General features: G+C 42.8%; 1 protein-coding gene across 3 annotated transcripts; it reads right to left on the minus strand.

Annotated features, from left to right (window-relative positions):
• Window positions 1-1,773: 1,773 nt before the first annotated feature.
• Window positions 1,774-20,068, minus strand: LOC146181804 (non-structural maintenance of chromosomes element 3 homolog). Of its 3 annotated transcripts, none has more exons than XM_084576811.1 (10): window positions 19,767-20,068; window positions 18,358-18,512; window positions 18,222-18,281; window positions 17,268-17,331; window positions 16,181-16,260; window positions 12,909-13,006; window positions 10,857-10,939; window positions 9,469-9,511; window positions 3,247-3,427; window positions 1,774-1,980 (listed from the first exon to the last, which is right to left on the minus strand). In XM_084576811.1, the coding sequence occupies exons 2-10, from the start codon at window positions 18,493-18,495 to the stop codon at window positions 1,918-1,920; spliced, it is 810 nt and encodes a 269-aa protein (XP_084432937.1). In that variant the 5' UTR covers window positions 18,496-18,512; window positions 19,767-20,068; the 3' UTR covers window positions 1,774-1,917. The 3 variants fall into 3 exon arrangements, with proteins under 3 accessions (XP_084432937.1, XP_084432934.1, XP_084432935.1); XM_084576808.1 differs by lacking the exon at window positions 19,767-20,068 and adding an exon at window positions 18,666-18,738; XM_084576809.1 differs by lacking the exon at window positions 19,767-20,068 and adding an exon at window positions 18,612-18,705.
• Window positions 20,069-20,687: the final 619 nt, after the last annotated feature.

Raw genomic sequence — 20,687 nt, forward strand, 5'->3', positions numbered from 1 at the left:
GTTTTACCTTGCTAAAAGTTTTATATATGATAAACACCAAGCTAACATCCCTAAAAGCATTTTGAAGCCTTAATGATATCACTTCTCTCAAAGTTTTGTACTATGCCTGTACAAATAGTTGCTTTCTGGTTTGAAGAAAATCGTAATTTTCTTTGAATTTCAAAGTGAACATCTCGAGCAGTACTTCTAGCAAACAACAAAGTTTACTGCACAACAACCATTTTCAAAATCACTTTTTTCACACACTAGGCCATCACATGACAAAAGAAAAACTAATGGCGAATTAGAGTGGGAGAGCACTTCAACAGTGCTCTCAGACAAGCAGGCGCTTTCCAGTGGGAGAGCAGAAGTAGAATCACTGGCTTCCAAGTAGAGGAGGGCTTTTCCTCCACTGAGAGCACCCGAGTGCACTCCCGGCTGCTTCCTCGTCTAAAGTGAGAGTAGAGGAAGTCACACGGCATCAATCTTCATATCCACGCCATCTTTTTTTCTCTCGAATAGGCGACCCTCAAAATGGCAGCTGCAAAACGTCGGCGCTCGGCGAGCGGAAAGCATTGCTCAGGTGCTGTATGCATGTTTGAGAGTCGCTGCTGGCGTCAAAAGGGCCAAAGGAGGCAGATTGCCGCGCTCTGAAAACAAAAGCATACAAAACAAGCGGTTCTATACGGAGCGTTGGCCTCTCCTGGTGTTGCAATGGCCGCCACTGCGGGTAGGCGGAGAATGCTGGGGAGAGAAGTGCGATCACATGGTCGTGGCACTCTGCTCTCGGCACGCAGAGGGCGTTCCCGTGGAAGTACAGTTACACCCTCGCTCGGCGTGCTCTTGTACTGCTCTGTACTGCTCAGCGCCTCTGCTCTCTTCCCCCCAACCGAATGTGCCATAAGAGTGCACAGAAGCTTTGGAACACAACACTAATTGAAAATGGGTTCCCTTGCGGCAGAAATGACCGTCACAAAATTAGGGTTGACCTAAATTTGCGACCAAAAATGACCGTTCGAAATTAGGGGATTCATCTGTAAGCGGCATCTAGACAGTTTGCCCCGAGCCGCAGGAAGTATGCACCCTGTGCCAGTGTCCACTCCTGATGGGATGCACGCAGCTCCGGGCATAAAAAAGGGGAACAAGTGTATTGCCTTTCGTCTCCAACGTATAATGATAGCATTTCTGCACGTTACTGGTACACCAGTTCATAAAGCATTTAATCGTACAAAATTGTAAGGTTTTCTAGAATGACATTAGTAGCTGCACAGCCGCTAAACAATTCTGAACTTAATTGATCATCGCCTACTGCTTATTGTCTCTGCACTGCTTTCAAGGCTCACTACTAACAATAGTTTAGTCGGCACCCTGGTAAGTTTTAAGCCCCAGTCATTAGTTTACTAACAATGTAACAAGTAAACAAACTATAATTGTTACCTTATCAATTAAGCGAGAATCGTAAGTTCAAAGATAGGTTTCCACTCATAAAACTGTGACAGCCTTGTATCAGCCATCGTTCTCAATCTTTCTAGCCTCAAGGAACCTCGAAAGTAGAATGCCCAATATTTTGGCTTCTGTACATTCTTGCCTAATGTGACTGCAAAATTAATGACACAGACCCACAGACCCTTCAAAATTGTTAAGTTAAATAAAAAATGATTGGCTGTGTAATAAAATAAACTGCTGAAAAAAAAGTTACAGAATGACTAGTCCCAATATAAGGCAGTTTAAGGATAGATAGTGAGGCACGCAGGTGCTCAAAAAAAACATCCACATCTCGTCTAAGCACAAAAATACATTTTTTTCTTAAATATACAATTTAATTAATAAACTAGCAAGGTACAAAACAAGGTTGACATATCAGGAGCTTCCCGAAAGGGTGAAATGCATCCATATTCTGTATGGAATGTTTATCAGGAATGCGCTCCTTTCCCGCATCTATGCCGAGCGAGAAACTTCTTCGTAAATCGTCTTCCAGTCCTCTGGCTGCTGCCCCATGATCTGAAAAAAAGAAGCACCACGCATTACCATTCCTAATGCACCTAGTGAGCTGCTTCTGTTAGCAATATGTCGAGGTCTCAATTCATTGGCTTCCAAAGTTATTGGAACAACATCCAAGTGAAGCAATAACCTATCAAATCTGCAACATAACAAACTCGCCTACTGCTCTGTCCTAGCCATGGACATTCTAGCCCGACAAGCTTCCTGACTTCGTCTCATCTAGCGCCTTATCTTCTCCAGTTACCTCTGGCGGCATTTTCCTTGCCTTGGGGACCACAGTGTTTTCCCAACAGACTGCCAGCCAGGTCATCTCAATTTTCGCTAAAATATCAAAAACCTGAATTGGTGCTCCATTCCACATCACTCTCCCTTTGCGTCTTAAGGTTACAGCTACCATTTTCTTTTCGATAGCAGAATGCACTGTATTAAAGTTATTTTCTTAGATCTTTGCCTAGTGTAAACTGCAACGCACATAAGGGAATGAATTGAGGTTTCCACGTGGGAGCAAATCAGTGCATTTTCCTGCAGAGTTCTAACCATAATAAAATATTTAAGGCACTTTGTTTGTTTCACTGGTCATCAAATGTGCAATCTGTACCGGTTTGCAAATATTGATATTGTTAATATGTATGGAATATCTCATCAGTGAAAAAAGAATAGAAAATTAAAAATAGCAAAAAGTTCCCCATTTTGTTCATTTCGAAATTCACGCGGTGTTTGCAAATAAAATAGAACTAGAATTGCACAGAAGTGTAAACCCTGCCAAAAAATTGAGTATGTATTTTATACAGAATTCCGTACAGAGTCTTTTTTTTTTTTTTTTTTTTTTTTTTGTATAGAATGGTCCCGCACATGCACAGCCATGCAGCAAAGCACTGCAGTGAAGCATGCACTACAGCAAAACTGCGGTGAATTAAAAATATTTTGGTGTATTTGGAAATTTTTAAATAAGCTAAAATTTTAAATATCAGTTTTTCAAATATGAATATTCGTGCACTCCTAGTAATTTCTTTTTTTGTAAACTGGGTTCCTAGTTCACCTTGCGTATTGCAGCCCACAGTGAGTGCACAGCAAGTCATATCTAATGCGGACACAAGGTCTAATACGGGACATGAGACATCGATTACAAAATTACTGATGGCTGGCCCTATGCTAAACGCACACAAATGAAGTAAGTGCCGACCTTGGGATTCGACGGGCTTTGTACGCTGACATCAACCACGGTTTTCTCACAGCATCGATGTACTTAATTAAAGAGAAGTGTACCTTGCAGAACAGTTCGAGCATGGCTTTCTTTGATGCTTCTTTGTGGGCCCGCATCCCCCACTGGTACTCATACTCGACCGGGTCAGATGTGCCGGGAATGGGCGAATACTTGAGGTATGCTTGGCTGACGAGCTCCGTTTTAATCAAGGTGCCAACATTGCCAAACACGGGGTCAATGGTGCTGAAAGAAGAAAGAGAAATATACACAAATGACATGCACAGATGGCCAGACCGAGATCAATATGCTACAAGCCGGTGATGTGATTAGGCCTAAGGAATCAAACTATGAGGCAAGTTCACAAAATAATGCCCCCGATTTTTTTTTCTCGAACACGGTTGATTCCAAATTGAAGAAATTCACAAAAACGTAATACAGCCACGTAACTGCCTGACCTGTGCTACTTTCTGATGTGATCACAGTCAATTTGTACAGCTTCGCACCACCAGTGACTGAGGGCGTGCATGCCCTCTTTGTACCAACTATTAAAATGAAGTGCTAAACGTCCCGTTCAGCGAAAAAAGTGGCTTCAACATGACTAGAAAATCATAACTGGTAGATCGTGGTCACGGCGTAGTTATGATGTCGCACGTAGTGATGTCGCTTAAGAAAAAAAACTGGTTAAGTGGTGAAATTGCACCTCCGGGCCTTTGGTCGTGAGTCTTGCATGCTACCCCTACCCTGCCAAGTCATGTTCGTTTGGTTGGATTAAAAATACAGTATCAGATGGCAACCAGTATGTCGATGTCTGTGATAAGGTGCACCAGAGGGCATTCCAAGGAACTCTTTAATGCTATCGCATCATATTCTTAGTGGCTCTCCCAGGTTATTTCCATTCCACTGCAGCCTTGTACTCACAGCCCTAATGATGTTTTTTTTTTCTCAAGTCTAGATCAGCATTGTACAAAGATGGAAATCAGATGGTGACAAGTTAGGACTGCAACAAGGATAGGTAGCAGCATCCATACAAATATGGCAATTGCTTCTTTCGTTTTCAGGCTGCTGTGACAGCAGACACTGTTGCCTGTGCTGGCACCGAGACAGAAAAAAAGCTGGTACAAAGAAGGCATGCATGCCCCAGCTCGTCGTGGCCTGAAACCATTGACAGAAAATGCAGATGTAACGTTTGTGAATTGTATAAGAAACGACGAGAGGCATTACTTTTTGGACAGCCCTTGTAAAATGAGGAAGTGAATTGTTCCATGTACTTAAGTATATGTTAAACGGACTGAAATTAACGTGCACCATCATGGCCACACTATAACAATGGTACAGGGGCACTTTCAAGCAGCAGTCAAATCAAGACTTTGAAGATTCTCAATTACATTCAAATTAGAAAGACTTGTGCGAGAGAGAGACTCGACAGCCTTGGATTTTGACTGACGTAAGTTTACAAACTTGCGTCAGTCTCTCATCGCACTACCAATGGTTATGCCAGAGCTCTTATATACTACCAGTTGCGAAACTTCCCACAGGACCCATGTGGGAAGTTGTCACTGTCACTGTGCCGACCAGAAAGTGGTCGGTGAGGGTAATTTCTCACTTTCTATCTTTTGCGCTGTGCAACAGCTGGACATAGTACCTGTGAGACACAAGTGCTGAGAAGCTTGCACAGAAAACTATTTTGGACATGACGGCCTCCTCCAACAGCCTAATCATGTGCAGCAGAACACCTATAAAATAACACTGTCGGCTAGTAGTGATTACTCAGCGCCTGCTGCGATGAAGGCTAGACTGCATTTGCTACAGACAGCTACCATTAGGTACGACGGCTACAACCATTGGCCGGAGCATGTCAACATACCGAACTCACAGTGCTGGCACCGTGAAGGATGCACAGTGCAGTGTCGGATTCGGTGCCAAAAGTGCTACATCTTTTTGTGCAAGCCTGCTCAGTGCGAATGCTTTTACCTTTTCCACAGTAAGTCTCTCTGAAGTGGTTGATTTAATTAAGAAATTAAGCAATAATCTATTAACCATCTTTTGTGTACGATATCCTGCTAAGGACACTACTGCACTTTCTGCTGGTAGCATGCATTACTTTTTCTGTATTGGGGCGCCCTCTCCCCGAATGGGTACATGGCAAAAGATAATGAAAAAAAAAAATTTTTTCTTCCAGTTCCTTCAGGACATGTCATTTGAAGCATGAAGAACCGAAAATGGCCCTCAGATATGTTTTGTATTGCAAAAATTTATTTTGCGCCTGAAGGGGTTAAACTAATTTCAATGCTTATAGCATAAAAGCCACTGTTTTCGGACAAAGAGTAGTCTTGCTTGTGCACTTTGAAGCAAGCATTTGACAGGCAATTGACAGGCAATTTGACACGAATGAGTCGCATTATTAAAGTGAAAGCCCTACTTGGCTCTGTTTGCGAAAACGTATGCGCAAAGCACGGAAGCAAAATATAACGTGATATGACGTCACAATAAGATGAGACTAGTTAGTAGTCATGAATATATATGTAATGACAGGTAATATATAAATGTCATGTCATGCCCAGCCATGACATGCAAGTCATAATTTAACTATGAGACATTGTCACTTATCATGAATCCGGCAGATCAGAGATCCAATGTGCATGAATATTCAGTGCATGGCTTGTGTATATCAGTCATGACCATGACTAGTGTCTAGTCATGACTCTCAAAAGTGCTGAGCGATGACTCTAGCAGCTACTAAAGAACAGCCAATGCGCATGCTTTCGTATTTCTCCAATCCAGATCTCTGCCGCGCTCTCAAAGGTTTTTATTTAGCATATTGCAGAGAGCCTGAGGTGGGCACTTCTTTTTTATTTCAACAAAATGAGCTACCTTCTCAAACTGACTTTTCTACGATTATACTGCTCTAGTCGTATTTCTCTCTATGCAGCTGTAAGCAATGCTCAGAGAGTGAAGACTACTCTGCTGCTCCCACTGCAAGGACCCTCAAAATCTTGGCAAGCGTTTGATGCTACTCCTAACTTGATAGCTCACCAGCCATGAGTCAGTCACTGAGGCAACAGGCCAGTATTCTGAGGGCTCTATTTTAAATGCCCAAGTGTCTTCATCAATGGACAGAGCCACCTTTGACAGTGCAGATGAAACATCTGCCACTGCACAGATCAGCGAGTGATGCTGTTGCCAATATATAAATGAAAAAGGTGCCTGAAATCCATACAGGAGCTGACAAACACTTTTGCATTCAGCTGTTCAAGGTAAAGCAAATGGGCTGGGTTAAAACGTCACACAGAGGTACATCTTTAAAATGTTTAGTCACCTAATGCTGTCAAATCATGACAACTGTACCTATCCATCGAAGCTAACAAGGAAAGCACAGTACCCCAACAATCTGTCTCAGGAAGCAAACCCTGACGGAATTCTTGCCAAATGGTTTAAACCTGCAGCAAGAATTCGCAACTTCCCAGCAAAGGCGAAAATGATTTCAGCAAGGAAGAGAACATTGTACCTTCACTGGATGGTGACCAGTACCTGCAGTGATTCTAGAGAACCAAGTGCCGTCAGCGACAAAGAAGAAAGCGCTAGAGAAAGCAGCCGCGATGACACAAGAACTGAAGCGCCAGCACAGGTTGCTCAAACATAGCTGTAAGACATGAACACATAAAGAAATGCCAAAAATAAATTTTTCCACAAACTGTCCCTATTCAGTTGTGTTCTTTCTCGGTGCCAAGATTTGCCAGTTTCAGACTGGAAAAGCCCCGAAGTGGACAAACGTCTTGGACTGCAAAGTTTTGAGACCAAAACTTTTCCACACAAGAGTTGAAATTCAACGCAAGGCATGCCAATTAATATTATTCGCTCCTAGCTGCTAAGCACACCACTCCTTCCAGCACTACAGCCTTTCAGAATGTGCCTTCAAATGGGCCACCAAAACAAACCACTATACTGGACATATTATGGTCCGCTGGTCCATCATCAGTTAAATCTCGTTACAAGAGACACTCGGTTATAAGAGACATTTGAAAATGGTTTGGTTGGTTTTCCTATGTCTGCCATGTTAACAACACTGCATACAAGAGACATGGTTACAAGAGACACTCGGTTACTAAGGACACCTTTTTCAGGCCCCTAGAGTAAATTCATCACTACATATTTAGAAGAGACACAACCCAGGTGGGCTCATGCAATGCAGCTGAAGCGTACCAACTCGTACATGATGCACTTCAGATTCCCTTAGCTAAATTCTGTTCCATATCAGTGCCCTTTTTATTGTCTATGTCAGGAACTGAGGAGTGCTTCCCCATGATTGGAAAGTCAAAACGGCATTGCATTACTGTTACCTACGAAGCAAATTAAAATGCATGAATGACATCCAGCATTTTTAACTCCTCACTGTTAAAATTTGATCACAAGATGAAAGCTTAGAATCCTGATGTCTTTCTCATCTGAATCATCTGAGGGTGACGAGCATGTAAGAGTGCCTCAAAGGTATTAGAGCAACAGGAAGGCTTGCAAAGTGAAGTGTGAAGGAATTTGGGAAGGAATACACTCTGCACTCACAAAAATACATACTAGTAGGAATAACTCCTTTAAGCTTTCCTGAACAATATCCTGTTATTGCATGTGAATGCATTTATATACTGATGTGCAGTAAACTGATCAACACAGTGATTTTAGAATTTTTGGTTCCAAGAGACCTTGCTTACAAGAGACATGTTTTTCGGGTCCCTTGAGTGTCTCTTGTAACGAGGTTTTACCTATTTATCTGGTTTACGAATAAGCTAACCAACAGCACATATTAATGAACACTGTTTGTTTATCCAGCTCAACATGGTTTTTGTAAAAGCCTTCCTTGTATTACACAATTAACAGAATTTATGCATGACATAGCCAAAGCTTTAGATTATCATCTCTCTATAGACCGTGTCTTTTTAGATTTCCAGAAAGCGCTCGACACTGTCCTACATGCTTTATTAATTGAAAAACTAGCATCTTATAACATTAATCCACAAGTTATTTCTTGGATATGCTCGTACCTTGCACTTCATAAGCAGTTTGTCGTTATTAACGGGTCTCAATCTCGAATAGCAAATGTCACGCCCGGGGTACCTCAAGGATCAATGTTAGGTCCACTATTATTCATAGTGTACATCAATTACATAAGTGATGGCATCGAATCTCAAATGCTATTATTCGCTGTACTGTACAATGAAATAAAAGGTGCGAGTGATGTGCATGCTCTCCAACATGACCTAGACAGAATCAGTGAACGGTGTGAGAAATAGCATATGAGACTAAATTTAAATAAAACTCTCTGTATGACATTCACCAGAAAGAAAAATCCTCACGTGAGCAGTTATAACCTAATGATACAAGGTTAAATCAAGTTTCTGGATATACTTAGGTGTTAACATCTCGACTAAAGTGGCGGACACAGGTTGATTATGTTGCATCCAGAGCTGCGAAAGCTTAGGGCCTTCTGCGTAGAAATGCCAGGTCTTTTCAGCTACCTGCTAAAGAATTATTGTACAAGACCAATGTTGGGTCAATCTTTGAATATGTCTGCACAATTTAGGACTTCCCAGCAGTGCGAGACAAAGCAAAGTTACAAAGGGTTCAGAATTAAGTTGCTCGGTTTGTGTCAGGGATTTACAGAAAGAATATCTCTGCCGAGACTTTGAAAGAAAGGCTGCAATTGGAGCATTTGGAAATCTGTCGATGTAAGTTGCGACCCAAGTTTTTTCAAGCTATTTATCAGTGTTCTGTTGGCATTGAAAGAGCGAAATATATACTGGCACCCCATTATATTTATGACCGCGTAGACCCCAGTATTAAAGTACGGGATGTTGCCTTAAAAATATGATGTATTTTGATTGTCTTTTTTTTCCCAAAAAACAATATGCGACTGGAACAAATTGTCTTCAGACAGTGCTTGTGCTATGTCCAATGGTGTTTTCTGCTTTATTAATAACCATTTCAGTTTTTGCGGCGCTGTGAAACTTATCTCTTTTATTTTGTCTTTTTTTTTTATGCGATTTTGACTTTTTTCCATGACCGACACTGCTTATGTTATGTTAGTTTTTTATGTATACCCCCCCCCCCCCTGGCACTGTGGGTAAATAAAATAAACAGCAACTGCCCATCTCACTGCCACTTATATGCAGTCCTCCATTGTATATTGGGCACAAAATAACTGTGAGTGAGGAGTACGAGTACTATTCTGAACCAATGGCTAATTAGCGGAAAAAAATTCACACCCAACAAAACAAAAAACATGAAGAACTCACTCTGGGGTAAGGCAGAGCGGCTTCAGCAGTTTCCAGAGCTTATCTGCATGCAGAAAAAGGAAGCAGAGATTACTATATCACACACTTTTTTTTCAGTGGAGAGTAGTGTCTAAACAGCCAACTGAATTGCGTTTTCACAGAAATCATGGCATGCAAATGGCTCACACTCCTAAGAAAATCAAGAAGGCACAGCTCTATGCCAACCACTGGAAAAGAATTTTACTGGTCGTGGGTTGCCGCACCGCATACGTAACAATATTAACACATTTAACAACAAAAAAAAAGAAAATACGGCATAGTATTGGTTGCAATCTGGGGAACAAACTTTATACACAAACTGAACTGCAACAAAGGAACAAACCGGACAGAAGCATGAAAGGTCTCAAAACCCAACAGCTGCCGAAAACATTACTTTTTTATTCACGAAGGTCTTGCAACAAAATAAACTCAAGATAAAAAAGAAAGGTCAAACCGAATATGCTTCGCGCTTTTGCAAAACGTTACAAGGGTTCAACGCTGCTGAACCAAATATTGAGTGAAAGCATTAACTGCGGGTGACCGAGCGTTCTCTTTTTCTTCTTCCTCAGCCCAAATATAAAGCCCCGCTTTAACCAAGCCGCATGAATGTGCCTTAGTGGCCTATAAGGGTAACGTGAATGCCAGGGTCCTAGCAGGCTGATTCTGCCATAAATGTCTCATGTGAAACGCGAGACTCAAGTTGGCAGCTCCTGCCGACTGCTTGAGTTGGTAGCCCAACTCTCACCCTAGTGCCACATGGAGTGTGACGTCACAGTGTCACGTGGGTAAGACTTGGCTACCGGCCGCGCTACGTTGAAGGCTCGAAACCTAGAGTAGTACTGCTTTCGCAATAAAAGTAAATGAACCTTTAAATTGGACCTTAACTATCATTACAGCTGTCATTGCTCTGTTTCAACATTGCTGGTGAGCCAGGTTTTAAAAAGAAATGTCCAATGCACCTGTGACAGCGCTAGGGATGTTAAGGCAACCATATATTATTATGCAACATTTCAACCTTCCCTGCCTGCAATATACACTCCTCCCTCACACACAAGAGAGTTGCAGTTGGACTATGCTAACATTTAATTTTACGTGACACAACACCATCCTGACGCCATAAAAATAGTGAAGAATTAACATAACGTATAAAATGGTTCGAAGGTTCCATACTGTTGGGCGCCGAAAGTCTCTAAGATACGCAAAACATGACCTAAGCCCAAGGGTGCAATGTGTCCCAACAGCCATCTGATGTCATTACCACTCATGACAGCAGGAGAGCCAGAATTTCACCCAACAAGTATAGTCGCCAGCCATCGGCTGATACAATCGAACTATGTGACTGCGTGCAGCATAGAAAGAGGAATACAAACCTTCGGAAACGACGCCATCGCTCATGAGAATAAGGGTCAAGACAATAATGATGAGTCCCTGCTTGGCCATTTCCTTCTCACTTCTGAAAAACCATGTAAAACGAGGCATGTCAGCAACCCCATCAATCATAACTTGGCAGTGCAGCCACAAAGCGAGGACATACTGGATGTGGGTCACAAAAGATATTCTGACTGGTTGCTTGATTGACTGCATAGCGGACTGACTGAGTGATTGATTTTCACGTGCCACAAAAATAAACATTCTGGACGATTGAGCATGCGTTAGTGGAGGGCTCTGGATCAATTCCAACCACACGAGGTTCTTTAACGCGTTCCCTGAATAAGTAATTTTCGGAGCCATTAGGGCGCTGGAAATTGCTTTTTGCATCATGAATCGCCAGTCCAAGCCGCCAGCTGATGGAAGTATGGACTATGCATGGATGCTTTCCGTGGGTTCTTTGAAACTTGCATTCCACAGTTTCATCGACATGTGACTGAGTATTCATAGTTGCAAAACCTGCATATGTGACGGAGACCCTCTGGCAAATAGTGACACAGTGAATGTGTTAACCACGTAGCTGCATTTTAGTACAAAGCACACTGTCGAAAAATTTTATCGTTACTAAAATAAGGGAGCCATGACGAGGACTGAACTTGGAACCATGGGCTCACCATGCAAATGGTATGTACAGTCATGAGCAATATGAGGAAGAACAAACATGGGCTCGCCATGCAAATGGTATGTACAGTCATGAGCAATATGAGGAAGAACACGTTTTGCACAAAATTGCAAACATTCTCGATATTTCCCCATTAAACTTCATGGTGACATATGGATATTATGCATCAAAGGAAACATCTTTAAAAACTAAATAATCTGTTCTTGTCAAACAAAATTGGAGAGTAATCAATAAATGAATGCTCAAACTTTGTTATTGCTCATATTGCTTATGACTGTACAGCCATAAAGCCATTGTGGTGGATACAAGAGAAATTCCTGCTCAACACTAGTAGGAATTTCAATACTAGCATAGGCAGCAGAACAGTGAAAAGGGGGATGTGCTTTCAAAATAGTGCATCGTAGCTAAGCTTATCCAATGCAAGCACATTTTCTATTCACAAAGGTTTTGCATCATGGCTGGATATTCGATGCAAACGAATAGAAATTGACTTAAAAAAGGAAACACAGCCTAGGTTCACTATGGCAGCCAGCACAGTGGGAGGAGAGTAATGGAGAGAGGCAACAAGTGACAGCAAACAGTCATCCTGAATAAATAAAAAAATAAGTTTGATTGTCATATTCACCTTAAGTGCACATCTACACTACAGCAGCAGTCACAATATCAAAATTTTACAGACATACAAGGAAAGAAGAAAAACGAACAGTGCAGTGAAACGAAATCAGCTACTAATTGATTTCCGAACTTTGTAGAAAAGTCTTTTTTCTTCTGCAGGGTTTAAGTTTACGGTGTTGCAGATAGACTATTAGAGACGCTCAACGTTGATTTACGACACCAGGCATTTTATAACATGCCCCGACAATGCAAAGACGGCTGCACTTTTGCATTTCCTCTCCACTGAAAAACTTATTATGGACCAGATTCAGCACAGGCAAGAGACAATACACTGATATGACAATAAAAGGCACTGGCAAAACACACGAAACCATTTTGCTTGTCTATACCACTTTTCTTGTCTAATCTACTTCTTCCACACCATATTTACTGTGCTTTTTATCACTGTGAGCCAGAAGTGATTAGCATTGCGCACAGTCGAAGAAAGGTGATAAAGAAACAAAATTTTATATTCAGCTAATGTAACAGTCCACTTTCAACCACTCAATTCTGTCTCAGCCGCAGACAGCCTTGAAATTCCGACCATGAATAAAGTTGCTATGAAGGCACACTTATATGTGCTGATGTGTTGATACAACAGCAGTGTCCGTGTGCTGCCTAAGAACAGCAAGTAAATGTCTATAAAGCAATTTCGCAAGACAAATCTGCAGGCTGTAACTACCATCAGGAGCAAGAGCACTGTGATCGGAACGCTTACCGCTGCAGAAAATGGGTAAGATCTGAAAGATCCATTTTGTTGACTAGTATAACCGAATCTTGCTTGTCATCAAGATCTACTAATTCGTAACCGAACACCTGCAAAGAAAAAAACTAAAGTAAAGCCATCAGTTAAGAGTGATCAAAAACAAAAAGCAGAATCTCTGCTTAACAAGCGTCTCAGTACAAAAATTTCTGACTAATGGCATTATGATAGAAGCACAGTATCACCCAAAAGACATTCAATTGCGATAGAAACTAAAAAGGGAAAAGGTAGCCACGTCCGTAAATGCTGGACCAGGCTACTGCTATTCAAATGCAGGTGCCTTCCCTCCTCAAGTAGCATCCTTTTGGCAATGTAGCGGCGAAAGAACTATGGGTCTGCATTCCAAGTTTGTGTCGTTTTCGGAATTGACATCTTTCTGACCTCGAGTCATCTCATTGGTGGAAATGCCAGAACTGGAATTGGTAGTAACATTGTTCCGGTGCTTCCACCAGTCATATGACTCTAGGTCAGGGAGATAATGACACTTTGAACTCTTTCTTCTCCTCTCAGCCTCTGCAAACAAAGGTGTTGAATGCCTTCCCACATTGATGCAGTAAAATACCGCAACGCACTATTCATAAGCTTGCAAGGATGCATTAAGCGGTCTGAAGTTTAACAGGACTCAATGCTTCATCACCATGCAAAATGGAGACGCATTGACTTGCTTCATTAATGCGCAAACATCGCCACCATGTTGAGCAGTGCTCGGTGTCCATAGCTATGCAGTCTTTACTTCATGTAATATCACAGTCAGCTACAACCCAAGTTTGCAGTAACCGCCACGCACAACTCCTTTGCAAAGAAAGAAGTCGGCTGTTAAAGCATTTCTTGTTACCTACATAAAAATCTAACTATAACATCAAACTATAAGCTCTCGGATTTCCATGCTCCTGAATTGTTTAGTATCGTCAAATATAAAACAAGCCCCTTGAAAGTAGCAGCACGAAAAAACAAGAACGTGAAGGAACAATACAGGCACTAAATATATAAAGAAGACAAGTGACACCGCAAACCACTCAATCAGCGATAACCAAACAGCAAAGCATGAGTCACTAAAATTCCAAAGTAGTCCCCTGATCTAGATAAACCAACTCATTGCATGTTAACGTGACGGACAGCTAACACATTTGTCACCTAGTCGTAAAATGTGTCTAGCTTCAATGATTTCCCGGTCGATTTGCAATGGATGAACAGCCAAAAATGCATGTAGCTTAAAGAAATGGAAAGCAACCAGCGCATTCCTTAGAATGCACAAGCAAGTTGGTACCTCTAACTTATATCTACACATCTATCGTGCTCCTGTAACCATAAATTTAAACACCTTCTAGTTTGACTCAATAAGCCTGACTGCAATATAGTGGTGTCTGATAGCGGTATGGCGCTGCTAATTTCAAGATGGCACCTTACCCACTCGCCAAAATCGCCATCCTTCTGCAATATAAAACTGATTTTGCTTATTGTTCAGCAGAGCAAAACCAGGGATGGAAGCGGGCTCGGGCATTTTGGAGCAGCTTCAGGATATATAGATGGCACTGAAGGGTAGCCTTTCCATCCTACAGCTTTTTTACTTTACTGCCTCCTGCCAATAGTTCATCATTCTTTGCTTCAGCAATGCTGGGGCTCACTTTTAATATTTTGGCGATAGACCCTGTATGCCTTTCCCAACATTCTTGGGAAGCTTCCTAGTGATTGAAAGCTTTGACGTATCAACCCACAGTGCTAAGTATGGTTTTGTTTACCATAGGCCTGTCAAGCTTGTCAGTGACAAAGAGGCCCGATGGTGAAGTACCTGCTTGTTTTACAGCAGGACCGTTAGAATAACTATCGCAGTTTTTGCAGTCGAACAAGTTTCCTTCCTAACGGCTCACAATAGTTTGCGCTACCTGCTTCACTTGCTGATCTCGCTTCTCTCCACCGGCAAAAGGTTGAGAGGAGGTGCTATGTCACATGCACAGTGCATTTTTCTTTTTTGCAATTATCTCCAGTCGCCGGTGGCTCATACTAAATTTATTTGTGAACGAATATTTATTATGCTCCATGCTTCCTTCCCTTACAAAAACTTCATTCGTATTAAGCCCAGTGCGTTATACCATTGCCACTGGCGCAATGATATTGTTCGCATGTTCTGCTAAATTTGATGACAGAGCATCAAAACAGCCAGTTTGGAGACGTTTTAGAGCAATATTGCATTTTGGAGCAGGATAGAGCCGGGAAAGCAGTCTGGAGCAGAATGGAGCAATCGGAGCAGCACTTCCACCCCTGCAATACACATACCCTGTATCACTGCCCACAGGTGAAACTGCTGCTTTTATAAATTCTAAAATTTTATCCTGCCTTAGTAGTTTTCTTTTCCAAACGTATGATAAATACAGGACATTTTCAACCTTTTAATGCAGAAACAATAATGAAACTGGTTCTTGTGTGCAGACTGACTGTTCCCTTTCATACTGGAGGCAACTGCACATACCTGAGAAAAATTAGTTCCAATATGGTTTTTGTGGTGAACACCAAAACATAACAATCCTAATGGCATATGCACATTATGTTCGGGGCAGAGTCTTCACAGTAGTCTGTACATCGCCTGCTCAGAAGTCGTTAAATGATCTATAAATGCCATTGCTTTAAATGTCACATATTTTTCTTGCAATGAGGCTCTTGTGCCTAGGTATTTTAGTTTTAGTGGCATAACTTTTATATGTGCAGTCTCGCCAACTCTTAGTGCAAACACACAAACAGGTGGTCGCTCTCTTCCAAGCACAACTTCGCCCACCGCGGCCGCATATCAGAGCAATATTTGGCAAGCATAGATCATCCTGGAGGTGGCGCTTCACACAACCTGCTACTTCTCTTCCATGTGCAGTTAGGTCTGGCGCAATGTTGCTTTGAAGAGCCCAACTGCATGCTCTAGTGTTTCCACTAAGAGTTGATGACCCTGTATTTCATGCAGGATGTTTGCATAGTAGGTCATGTACAGCCGCTACACAACTGCATGCTCTAGTGTTTGCACTAAGAGTCGATGACCCTGTATTTCATGTAGGATATTTGCATAGTAGGTCATGTATAGCTGCTATAGGCTGATTTTCAAATTTGAATACAAGTTCAGGATCTTACTGCGCTTCAGCAAAAATAGAAATGTGTCAATGCAATTCTCTCAAAGCAATGGCTACGGCAGAACATAGTCAAAAAAGACTGTAGAGACATTAGTATGCATGGCTCCTTTTTCTTACATGCTCAAGTTTCTCCTTTGCTTGTGCCAAAACTGTACGAATTACTTTTCCATTGTTTTGGAGCACGTGCTTCTTGATGTCTGCAAGAGTTCAATACATTTAATGATTAACACTGTTAGCAAACCAATGCTCACATATCTGAACTGCAACAGCAGGGTAAAGTAGATCCTACAATATATATATATATACATATATATATATTTAAGCTTCCAACTGCACCACTGAATTTTGAGCAAGGCACAAAATTCTCACAACTCTTCTGCCCTTTCTTTAGACTTATTAACGCGACAGCATTAAGGGTCCCGTGTCACAGAAAAGTCTGTGTCGGCAGCGGCGGCCGTCATCCCGCGTTGTCCGGCGTTGGCCGTGAGCGAAAAATCCCAGAAGCATTACTAAATAAAAACAAGTAGGAAAAATAGCCGACCTGAGGAATCGAACGTGGGCCTCCGGGGTGCAAGACGAGCACGCTAACCACTCCACCACGCCAGCTAGATGGTTTGAAATGGACAAAGGCGCGTCTATTGATTGCGGTGTTGTCTCAGAAATATCCCCTAGAGAAGTGTATTGTAGCGTATAATAATAATTATGAGCATGTAAATTACAGAATTACAGTTAAGCGAGTGGCAAATTACTTTTCCGCTGTACTTCCTCTTCGCTTGGCGTGCACGTAGCGCCATCATGTGTGTGGCACACGGAATAAGATAGACAGCGCATGGCCTCCGAGATCTTCATCGCGCCGGCTAGGATCGGCAACGATGTTGCCGACGAACTACGACTGCAACTTGAGGCCCGCGCGTTTTGGCAAGGTGGCTGGCACCGCTTCTACATCTCGGAAGGATTAATAAATCAAAATGAGTATAGCAAGTTGCTCAATGACGCTGTCGCGTTCCATTCTTAAAGGCGAAGCTTAAGCATCCTCCAAATTTTTAACACTAGATGATCCTTCGCCCTGAAAGATTTTTACAAACAAACAAGAGAATGTGCGGCTTTGTGTCGTGTGGAAATACCGCTAAGATTACAGCAAGCAAAAAGTATATACTAGAAAGTGTGAAAGTTTTGTCATCAAAGTGCATCAAGAAATGCTAACCATTTTTCTTGATAGCCTTTTTGTGTTGGTCCGAAATCAAGAGGTAGAAAACAGTGTCGTTCACCTTGAGAAGAAAAAAAGAAACATTAAAAACAAACAAACAAAATGCAGGTACGTACGCGAACCGCTGAGCGCAACTATCTTCTGCAAATAGGCATTCGCACTGACCACCCATAGAATTACCTGGACAACATGTATAAACTTTCACATTGTCTACGCCAGGGGTCTCAAACTATGCGGGCCGTATCGAGAAAATTTCATCCCTCGCGGGCCAAGGGCCAGAAATCGAAAAAAAAAACAACAAAACAAACAATAAACAAGAAAAATCACAAGTGACAGTAACATAAACATCAACCATAAAGTCTCGTTCTCGGGCCACATCCTCCCAATCTTCGTAGAAACGAAAAAGCGCATGTTCGATTTTGAAAGGTTGTAAATGAACACCCCAGTTACCTATCCGCAGTCAAAAACGTGGGCTTGAAGATGAATGAGTGGGCGGAGGGCGGGTTCGACAACTTGCTCTAGAAGGCATGTCAGACCGGACGGAATTCGCATACATTGAGGAGGCACTGCTATTTTTCATTCCCATAGAGAACGTGTACGGGAACGAGGTCTTTTAGATGATTTTAGTTAAAAAACGAGTCTAGTGGTAAAGACGACTCGACTCGTGAAGATAGCGTATGATGCAGATAAAATACTAAATTTGTGAAGCTGGCGGGCCGCGTGTTTTGAGACCCCCAACCTACGCTTTCGTGCATACAATGCACGCTTTGAAAGACGGGTGATTTATTGATTGTTCTGGCAAGCTCCGCGGCGCGAAGCCAAAGTCATTGCAGAAACTCGTGAAAATGAGGCATGACAATTAAGTTCTTGAACGCGTTTATGCATTAAAAGACACGCTACCATTGGGTGCACAAAGTGTCGATGGAATATTATCATGCAAAATGTGCTTACCATACGATCAAGCTCGTCGTCCAACGCACTAGTAGTACTGCTCTGAGAGCTCCCGCTTTGCTGAAAGTTAGAATGGGACAGCTAAACTGACCCTGCCACACACAAGAACCACAGTCACAAATGCCAAATTTAATACCTGGGAAGGCCCTGCTGCAGATGAACGGCCTGCTGCCGATGAACGGCCCCCTGCAGATGAACGGCCTGTCGCAGATGATGGGCCAGCGAAACTTAACTTCTTTTGAACAAGCTTAGAGCGCTTCTTGCTGTCTGCCATTTCAACTGGACAAAGCACTGCACCAAATGAGACATACGAGTGTGGGAAACGATGCTGAAAACAATTCAAAGGAAAACCACGGCAGAACTAGAGCAGAACACTGTAACACAACTAACCACAGAGAGCGTTCCCGCTTACTCTTTTAAATTCAATTCCACACACTCGCTAACCTTTCCGCGCAAATCGTTTTTGCAGACGAGGAAACGAGACACGCCGAACCACCGGCTAGACTTGGATTAGCTCTGGCTACTTTGCTAGCTCATATGGCTAAGAATCGAAATCGAAACTAACGTTGACCACTGGCTTGTTTGTCCTGGTTTGTCCCTCGTCCGGGCATTATTCCTCCAGTAAAGATTACTCCAGCTTCTGCAGAAGTCATGAGGCCCAAACCAGTGCTAGCCACGGCTATGAGCGCGCATCACACGCGCATCAGTGTAAGCACCTTTCGAATCACCCGAATGTGAGCAGCGAGTGGGTACAGAGCATGGTACAGAGGAAGTGACAGGTGCGTCGATGTATAATCAGTATAATGCTCGCTCGAAGGCGTGGCTGTCTCTCAGCCCACTTCATACATCGATGGAGGTGTCACGGGTTTCTTTCGCCGCGCCCGACTGAGTTGGAGCAGCGGGTCGGAGCAGCGAGCGGGCAGAGAGCGACAGGCGGGCTTGATGAGGTATTCAAGTGACGTCACGGGCCTTATTTGCAGCTTCAGCAATGCAATCCGGAGCAAAAGGGGGTAAGGCGATTAGATATGAATTTGCCTGCAGGTACAGTGCCTCTGCAGGGATGCGTTAGCTGCACCATAAAATGGCTGTCGATGCGACGTTGGCGCATACTCCCCAATATGCCCAATACTCCACGTGTGGTTTCGCTTTCACCCGTGCACGGCCCAAACGTCGGTGCATCGGCAACGAGATTATTATTTTTTTTTAGTTAAGTTGAGTTGAAAGTCCTTTATTGTAATCTAAAAACTGTTATGGATAGTACTTACGGCAGGCTACAAGCATTTTATAGAAGGAGCCTAGAGTAATAGGTAAAATGTTAACTCTTTAACATTAATTAACCAGCGTGAATGTAAGCATGTCATCGCTGTATTCTGATGCGAACACCTACGCTAACCCGGAAATGCGCTCTTCTAACTCAAAATACATATTATTAAAAATTGTTTGCAGTCTTAAGTGAAACACCCTGTATATGCAAAAACATGTGGGGTGCGGATGGGGAAGACAGACTTTCATCACATGAGCTTATTTTGTTAAAATGGCGCGTACGAGCCTATATTGAAATGTTCATCCGAGTACATCATTGGCCGCAGTTCCAGTAGCGATGACAGAGAGCAGCCAGTTGCGAGTACTTCACTCGTTCCAAAATCTCTACGAATTCGTTCCGCTCTGGGTGGAGCTACTCGGTTCAGCTAGGCTTCGCTCCAGCGCGAGCAGGCAGATGTCTGAGATGCCGGAGATGCCAGTATGTAGCTGTGTATTTTCCCCGCTCCTTGTTGATCAAACCAGGCGGCTGCAGTGACGGCTGTTGAGAAACTCGCTGAGGCCACAGCAAGAGACAGGAGTGGCAGAACGGCCGGTAACTGAAAAAAAGAAGAGACAATAGCGCGCGTTGAAACGACGAAACCTGGGAGGGGCTAGAGGAAAGCTAACGGCGCCAGAGTGAGAGAGTAGAAGCGCAGAGGACTGTAGCGGCGCCATTAAGGTATACGACGCCAACTAAGACACTCTCCCTGAGTAAACAAAGGTGTAGAAAGCAGTGGTGCTTTTTATAGACAGCACCCGAGCGGGAGACAAAGAAAGCTACAAGATGTGGCAACACTTCACCGAGACGAAGTGTTAACAGTCGTTAGGCAAGCAAGCAGGCGTAGCGGAACGAATGTAACAAAGGGGAGTAAATGAAGAAAGAAGGAAGATGGGTGGAGAAGGGGGGGGGGGGGGGGGGGAGGGTGCTAACGAGCTTTCAGGTAACACTAGCCAAAGTATACCGATGTCACATTTCAGGTTTCACTTTGAGAATCGTGGTTGGCGAAATTTCGCTGTCAATGATGACTCGTGGAAAGAAAACGAAAGACATTTGCTGAGACACGAAGAAGCTACCTATATTTTAGAGGGGCTAAAACTGTGGACACTTCTATAATTAAGATATAATCTGCTCTGGCCTCTGGCGTCTCCAAATTCCTAGCTGCA

This window comes from Amblyomma maculatum, chromosome 8 (assembly GCF_055883805.1).
Source record: "Amblyomma maculatum isolate TAMU_Amacu chromosome 8, ASM5588380v1, whole genome shotgun sequence".
Taxonomy (NCBI): Eukaryota; Metazoa; Arthropoda; class Arachnida; order Ixodida; family Ixodidae; genus Amblyomma; species Amblyomma maculatum.

Bases quoted from the DNA above. Each gene is read 5' to 3' on its own strand.
- LOC146181804 (XM_084576811.1), bottom strand. From the start codon at position 18,495: ATGGCAGACAGCAAGAAGCGCTCTAAGCTTGTTCAAAAGAAGTTAAGT. The intron at 17,332-18,221 runs GTAAGCACATTT...TTTCTTCTCAAG, and splicing joins ACGACGAGCTTGATCGTATG to GTGAACGACACTGTTTTCTA. The intron at 16,261-17,267 runs GTTAGCATTTCT...GAACTCTTGCAG, and splicing joins AAAGGCTATCAAGAAAAATG to ACATCAAGAAGCACGTGCTC.